At 52.3% G+C, this 8,201-nt stretch overlaps 1 protein-coding gene across 1 annotated transcript in view; it reads right to left on the bottom strand.

Annotated features, from left to right (window-relative positions):
• SH3RF3 (SH3 domain containing ring finger 3) overlaps positions 1-7,968 on the bottom strand; it is a 398,130-nt gene extending 390,162 nt beyond the window's left edge. Inside the window, exon 1 of the mRNA XM_045981399.1 lies at positions 6,177-7,968. Coding sequence (XP_045837355.1) covers positions 6,177-6,737 — 561 coding nt within the window. The 5' untranslated portion in view covers positions 6,738-7,968. The remainder of the gene's footprint in view (positions 1-6,176) is intronic.
• Between the last annotated feature and the right edge of the window lie 233 nt (positions 7,969-8,201).

An 8,201-nucleotide genomic window follows, 5' to 3' on the forward strand; every position in this document is an offset into this window, starting at 1 on the left:
CGCACTGAGCAGCCTAATTCCAGGCAGTTGTAGACAAGCTATTGTGTCCCCCAGATGAAGGAGGTGTGCTTCGTTTTCAGGACAGCCAACCAGCCATTCCCCCAACTGGGTGGAATTATTCTCCCCTACTGCCTTTTCTTAAAAGAGATTATAATTTGGATTTTTTTTTTCACTTTAATGAAGACTGTGAGAATAGGGAACACTACTGTGATAACAAAGATAAAATTCAGAAACAATTTAAAAGGTGAAATAAACAGATTCGAGCCCTTGACTTCGACGCCCATCAATGCGCACCAATCCAGTCACGGTGACACAGGCCAACTTGGAATCTAAAGGCAAAGCACATGTGCTCACGTGCACACGCACACTCACACACACCGGACACCAAATAAATGAGTCTACCAGCAGGAAGCTGGGCCACACTTGGAATCCAAAGGCAAAGCACATGTGCTCACGTGCACGCGCACACTCACACACACACAGGACACCAAATAAATGAGTCTACCAGCAGGAAGCTGGGCCACACTTGTGATACAAAATTTGGAGATTTTTGTATTGGTCATAGGCACTGAAACGACGGCCAACTCCGTGTGCTATAGGCCCTGCAGGTACACGGTCTCACTTACTGATAAAGCAGACAGGCTCCCTCTCACTAATAGGAAGGCTTCGAGAAGCTAAACCTTTGCCCAGAGGCACATGGTGAGGAAGTAAGGAACTCAGGATAAATCCACCTGGGCCCTACCCCTGCCCTCCTTCTCCACAGGACTCCACGAAGACCAAGACCCTCCCTGTCTGTAGCCACAGGCCCAAGGCAGGTAGCAGGCCTGAGTCCCTGGACGGGAAGCTGATCCTATGTGCCAAGCCCCTGGCTGAGCTGTGGCTGGTCCAGGCATCAGTCCGGCATGCAATTCTGGCCCCTAAGACGAGAAGGGACGTGTGTGAGGGTGGTCTAGGGCAAACATAAAGGGAAGAAACCCTCCTTTCTGTTCTTAAGTTATTAAGGATAGGATGCCAGCATGACCCATCCCAATTTCAAATGTACCGCTCATGTCGTTTATGTAGAGCTGCCTGTGACGGGCTGCCGAAGCCACAATTGATAGGGTGTTCTTTCCTTGGGACCACACACCCCTCTGCACGGTTTCTGCTAACTACCCATAGGGTTCATAGCCTGGGCTTACAAGATTGCAGCCACTGCGGCCAGGGGGCAGAGGGATCTAGGAAGTGAGTGCTACTTAAGTTCGGGACCTTGGTCTCTCATTACCTGGGATTGTTATAGAGCAAGAGGCCTCCTCTAACCATGAAATCGGTAGCCTGTCCAACAAAAGTACCCCCTTATTCAAGTACCCCCCTATTCACTGTACCCCCCTATTCACTGTGCATCTCTGAGCGAGGAAACCTTGGTGCCTCTACTTCCCCATCTCTCCAAGCCTTAGGAAGGAACAGGTGGGAAGAACTTCATCAGCTGACCCAAGCTCTGGCCACACAGGCTTTCAGCGAACACCTGATCCAGAGTGGCCTCTCAGTGAAAGGTAACTTTAGATTAGTCACCAAATGGCCACAACCTGAAACACAACGTTGCTGTAAGTCTCAGAGGTGCCATTTCCACACCCAGGGGCCTTCTGAAAACAGGCCCAAAAAGGACTTCACTGTGACTCATCTGTCATGTCTCCAAAGGCTGGTGTCTGCCCTTGTCATCATGGAGACCACAAGTCAACCACTTGTCCACTGTCCTTGTGAGCTGTCTGGCTTTCCTGTGAGGGCCTCTAGGCACTGGGCCATCTTCTCTAGAGTCCTTATTACATTCCAGACCAAACAATGAAACCCCAACGATAGAGCCCAGCAGAATAGAACAGAAAGGGCAGGGGAGAGCCCAACACTTCCTGGCTCTCTGATTTGGCCATTTCGCCCATATAGCGATCCCTCTTGGTTAATTATGCCACTCACCTCATGGGATTATGGTGAGCTTTCTATAAGCAACATATGCCAAAGCAACCAGCACATGGTAGGCACTCAGTAATTGTTCACACAAAAATTCTCCAGCATAAGCTGCCCAACTGTTGACGACTGAAGAATACACACTGATTTGCTTCCAAACATCATTCTACAAACTCTGTCTGAACTGGCCTCCCGAGAGGTGGCCAACTGGACTGCTTAACTCCCCATCTCCTCCACACGATGGCTAAGGCCCTCATCCCCTTGGAAGGCCCAGCCTGGCCCATTGTTGTCCAAGCCCTCACACCTGCCCAGGGACGCCTGTGCTTACTTGGAATTCACTGGCTCGATTCCCTACCATGTTTATGCAAATATACTGATAAATGGCAAACATAAACTTTAATGAAGTGTTACGTAAACAGAAGACGTTTAGTGCAAAAGAAATCACTCTTTGGAAAAACATGGTGACCACTTAGGAAAGACTCACCAAAGACAGACCTCTTTAACATTGTCAAACGGGGGGGGGGAGACATACAACATTAAGTGGTAATTGTTTAAAATCTAGAAAGTGCTCCATTCAGAATTTCTTGAAACAAATAGGAAATCATAAGGTGGCTATGATTTAAGTCAACCTGGAACTCAAAGACAAGTTCCTAGCCTGGATCCAAAACATGGTAAACACATACATGTATGTAGTTATTAAATAAAACATTTAATAGATACCACTTGTATGGGTCTCCAGTTTATTACACTTTTCCCATTACAGGGTCCCAGTCACACTGGCTGAGAGATACAGAAGAGATTTCCAGTTGAAACATATACCAAAGTACTTCAAGGTACACGATCCAGACAAACCAGCTCTAATGCTTACATGTTGTATCATCAAAAGCATTATCCAAATTTTCTACTGTTCTTTAATTGTAAAAATGCCCGTCCTCTTCACCTTCATAGAGTCATGGATGGACACCACTCCAGTGTGCTCAGGAATCTCCTGACAGTAGCCCGGTTTCCAACCCCTTAATGTCAGCTCTGAAAAGAGAACCCAGGCTGGTCCAGTTCACCTGGAATGACTGGTATAGGGTAGGTCCACAGTAAATTCTGTGTATGTCCAAATATAAAGCAAGAGATTTCCCACGGGGAAAAAAAAAATCACTCAAAAAATTAGAATTGTCTTACATTAGAGTTCTTATGAAAGCATATTAAAAAGTACTCTTGAAATTACTCAATTTGGAACTACAAAGCCCTTTAAAAAAAAACAAACATATTGCCCCAAAATACCTCAACCAATGCCTTGCAAGGGTCACCTCACACAACTGTCAAAACAAAACAAAAACAAGTTAGGCTGAAAAACTTAGCACACATTTAGCACCTGAAATGGTTGGACGCTTCTGTTAAAACAGGACTTTTTAAAAGATCACTTTCAGAAGCAACACATAACAGTAAGTATTTCCCAACAGGCAAACAAAGAAACCAACAGTCCCAACCTTGGGCAGTGGGTACCAGTAACTTGGTATAAAGTTTCCAAGGGCAGCATAATTAACTGATTCAGAAAGTGCCTCATCTCAAATGGCTCAGGTGAAAGCAGAGATGAGAGGTTCTGCTCACCAGGCTAGAGGATTCCAGGTGGCTCTGCTGAGAACCAAAACCCTGAAGAAAAAGATGCCAGTGAAGAGTATGGAAAAATTATTTCATGAACTCCATGCAGAACCCAAATAAGAATTCATCCGTTTTATACATGACACCTTTCCAATGTCTAACTGTAAATAAATGCACAATCTAAGCAGATACTTGGTGATCTCCATACCTACAACATTTACATATGCCTGTTGGCCCGAAAGCTTTGAGAAGCATCTCACTAGGAAAATCGGAGACAGTCTTTTATAACAGTCAACCTGCTAGTAAGGCATATATGGTCTCTGCTGAATCATGACATGAGTGCCCACCTATTAAACAACATAGAACAACATCCAGCATTCAGCCTTGCTGTGAGGAGTCAAAGCAATCCCAACAGACAGTAAAGTATCAAAAGCCTATTTGGAAGCAATTTTCAGCTGAAGTGTTTGCCTGCCAAATTTATAGTGTTGCTTAAAGTGCAACACTCCATGCAGGACTTCTGGCTGCCCAAGAAGACTCCCACTGACGTACACATCAGTGAGTAAAAAGCTAGAAGATGTTATGATCCCCACCTCCACTCCTTTTGTCTTTCAGAAAATGATCAAATATTGATCAAAAATTGTATTTAATTCAGACTCTTCCTGGAACCCAAATTCAGTCCTCATGAGGTGGGCCTGTGAAGAAAGGAGTGAGGGTCACACTCAACACAACAAAAATAAACTGTGTTGCAAAGTTTCCCTGAAGCTCAAACTTCCATAAACAATCTGATCACTCCATATGCCTATAAAGTCCACCAATAATCTCAAGACCAGCCAACAAAAAATTAACTCCCTGTTCCTGTCATTGCAAAAAGGTATCAGTTCAACCTCTTTGACAATTTTTTTTTCTACACCACAAATAGCACAGTTCTGGGAGCTGCCTCTGGCTATGGCCTTTCAAATTTCAGAGGTTACCTCCTCACCTCCCATCAAACACAATTCACATAAAAGGCAGGAGGAGGACATCTGTAAATACATCCTCATCAAAATATCCTAGGGTTTAACTACAAACATCATTCTACAAACCATTCAGTTCTCCGAGCATGGGGAGGTAAAACACTTATTCTGCAAATAAAGACCTTTAATTATAATACCTTAAATGAAACAGCAAGGACAGGAAGGAAAAGCTTGGAAGTCAAGAACATGCACACTCATGACTGGATTTAATCACAACTAAAACCAAAGAAAAACTACTTAACTACCTTCCCTCCAGCAGTAATCCCAGGCATAAATATTCCATGACTATTCTTGACTGTCTATTATTCCCGATCCATAGGAAACACCCAGTTTGGCAAAGGAGGGCATTTATCTCTAAAGCTTAACACCAAGGGTTTAACTTCCTAACCTCAAAAATATTGGTAGTACTAAGCAATTCAGATGGTTAGAATTTTCCCAGCTTCTCTGTATTACACGTATTGTAAGGATTATTTAAACGGTTTATGCATCAGCAGCTTCTTGAACAGTCCAAAGTAAAGAAAATACTTTTAGTTCTCTAAAATGAATGATAATTACAGTAGATCAATAATGGGGTTTTTTTAAACCTTAAGTGGGATTTTCTACATTTAAAGAAAATATACAACATGAGGACTTGCTTCTCACTTAAGCCAGCATCCCGCAGGCTTTCCTCCCCCTCCATAATAGTAACAGTCACAAAGGGTGTGAAGCCAGAGCTTCTAAAGAGCTTCTGAAACCAAATCACTGAAACCCCAAGATGAAGTATTTCACTAAAGCAGAAACAGTAAAAGACACTGTACAATGCAGTTGCACCAAAAAACTCAGATCATGTCCCACCTGGGAATGCAGCCCTGCCCAAGGGCCCGAAAAAGGTCTAGGGCTTGCTGACAGACCAAGTTCAAGAAGGCCCGGCCAAACATTCCTTCCATCTCCAGGTTAACTTCCTCCTCTCACACGAAGTGTGTAACTCATGCTCTTCCAAACCCAATTCACAATTCCCTCTACCCAACTCTCTCTTGCCAGACACGCAGGCAGGAGGCCCAGAGTCTCCCCAGAGGTCCGAACCCTGGAAACACTAAGCACTAACTTGACCCCAGGACGGCGCAGGTGTGCCCAGGGCTAGTCTGGGGGTCCAGCGGAAGAAGACTCTTTCTGGGTACATAGGGGGTCCGGCCAAGTCAAAAAGGTGGAGAAACGGGCCTGCCAGCAGAGGGACTGTAGGGACTAGCGGTCAGCAGGGGACCCTGGGGTAGCATGGGGTGTCAACACATATGAACAGGTAGCAAGGTTCCCCAGGACTGCATGCTGGCACGCAGCAAGTACAGGTGGTGCGAGAAGAGATTCCAGAGAAGAGGAGGGATGGACGACGGCAGGTGCAGACAAGCATTTCAAGGGAAGGAGACAGGATTGTGGGGCGCGATATGGAGACACGGTGTCCAAGAGCTGGCAAGTGGGACTTGATGGGTTACACTCTCGGAGTCCCTGGAGAAAAACTACTTGGAGAAAAAAAGAGCAAGGCGAAGGCCGTTGGGGGAGGCCACCTCTGGTCTCCCCCGCCCTTCATCACTGCCCCCTACAGTCACCCGAGCACACCCCCCCCCAACACACACACAGGCTGTGTCATTGGCAGATACCCACCTTTGCCACGGGCGCACTCCTGCTGGTCGCCAGCTCCCGCAGGCTGGCGGTGGCGCTGCCGGCCGCCGCAGGGAGGAAGACTGGGGAGCCCGGGGCGCTGCCCCCGCCACCCGCGAGCGCGGAGGCCGCCCCCGAGCTGGGGCCCGGGCGCGCGGATGGGCTACCACCGGGGCTGGCGCCAGCGCGGGGCCGCTGGCGAATGCCGTCCAGCAGGCGCACCAGCAGGATATTGGCGGGCAGCTCGTCCACGCCGCAGCCCACCAGGATGCGGCACTCGGGGCAGCGCAGTTCGTGGCGCGAGCACACGATGCTTTCCAGGCAGCGGCGGCAGAAAGTGTGCTGACACGGCAGCACCTTGGCCGTGGTGTCCAGGCGCTCCAGGCACACGGAGCACTCCAGCAGGTCCAGCAGCGACGACTCGTCCATGTCCTCGCCCGCTGCCGCGGCCGTGGCCGCCGCCCGCCGCAGCCGCCGCTCACCCGGCCTGTCGTCGTCGCCCTCGCTCTGCGCAGCAGCGGCGACCGCCTTGGACGCGCACAGCCAGGACGCTCCGAGCAGCATGGGGGAGGCGCCGGCGGCGGCCGCGCGCAGCTGCCTAGGTCCCGGGGCCGGAGCGGGGCCCGCCGCGGACAGCGGGCATCAGGGTCGCGCCGGGGCGGCCTCCGGGGAGCCGGGCACTGCCGGCACTTCCTTCACCCCGCCTGGCGGCTAGAGGCTTCGGCAGTGGCGGTGCGAAGGGGCGCGTTGACCGGCCGGCGTGGTGGGGACCGGAGTTCCGCGCCCCGCGAGCCAACTCCGGGCCAGCCGAGCCCACCCAGTCCTTCGGAGCACGGCGCTTGCCTTTGCGGGCTACACCTGTCCTCCCGTGTGTCCGCTCCGCCTCAGCGGGCGCTGCGCTTGGAGTGGCCACCCGCGGCCCCGAGCCCCGCGGCAGGAAGTGCGGGGAGCGGCCGGTCCGGTCCCCGGGGAGACCCGGACTCAGCGTGCGCGCTCCCCGGCGCCGCTGGAGAGCCGCACCGCCCGCGCGGCGCCTCCATGCGCCCTGGGCCTGTCCGCGAGTCCCTGCCCCCAGCGGGTTCAGCTGGACCTTCCTCTTCCTTGGCCGCGAGCACGTGCTCGGGGAGCGCGCAAAGGTCACGGTCAGTGAGGAGCGCAGGAAAGGAGACGCTGCGCCCACTGGACCTCCCCACGCCTGGGCGCACAGCGGCGACTAGTCCCGTCCCTTAGGGTACCTCTAGGGCTCCCAGGAACTCCGAGCGCTCCCTCCTGCGCCGGCTGGGCCCTGTCCCCTCCAGGCGCCTGGAGTCTTCCTCTGGCTCTCCGCGAACCTCAGAGAGGGATGCTTCCTCCCGACGCTGCCGCGAAGGAAAGTTTGGGCGGTGTTACCCGGACTGCCTTTCTCGCCAGCGCCAGCAAGCAGCTTGGGAACATAGCCAACACCCGGGCATCCTCCTCGACGACTCCCCGCAGCGCTCCCGGTCGGGTCCCCTTCCAGGCGGTGCGCCAAACTGACGAGCCTGGAGCTGCAGGTATGGTGCGGGGACGCCCCGCGAAGCAGCAGGGGAAGGCTCTCCGGTTGGCTGAGGCGCCCCCGGGGCTGCTCGGTCTCCTCCCGGCGGCAGCCCGCCCTCCCCGGAGTCGCTGGTCCGAGGCCGGCGCCGCTGCCCGCGGGACCCGCACCCGTGCGCAGGGCACCCGGTCCGCGCCGCGCCCACTGCGGCGCAGTCTCGTGAACCCCGCTCCAATGCCTCCTCGGGAGGCGCAGAGGAAGGGGAATTCGCGCTCTCCTTCCCGACGCCCCGGCTTCTGGGAGCGTCAGAGCAACGGAAGTACGTACGGAGGACCGGGAGCGCAGGGAAGTTTGGCGGTGGGCTGGGGTCGACCGCGAGGATTCCCTGCAGTGCGCTGCCCCCTCGTGGCCGCTTGGGGTTCCCAACGAGCCCTGCTCCCCTCCAGGCCCAGACCCAGCACAAGCCGAGGGCCAGGGGCTAGAGGTTACAAAGCTGGATAGTTCTTTTTTCTTTG

This window comes from Meles meles, chromosome 16 (genome assembly GCF_922984935.1).
Source record: "Meles meles chromosome 16, mMelMel3.1 paternal haplotype, whole genome shotgun sequence".
NCBI lineage: Eukaryota > Metazoa > Chordata > Mammalia > Carnivora > Mustelidae > Meles > Meles meles.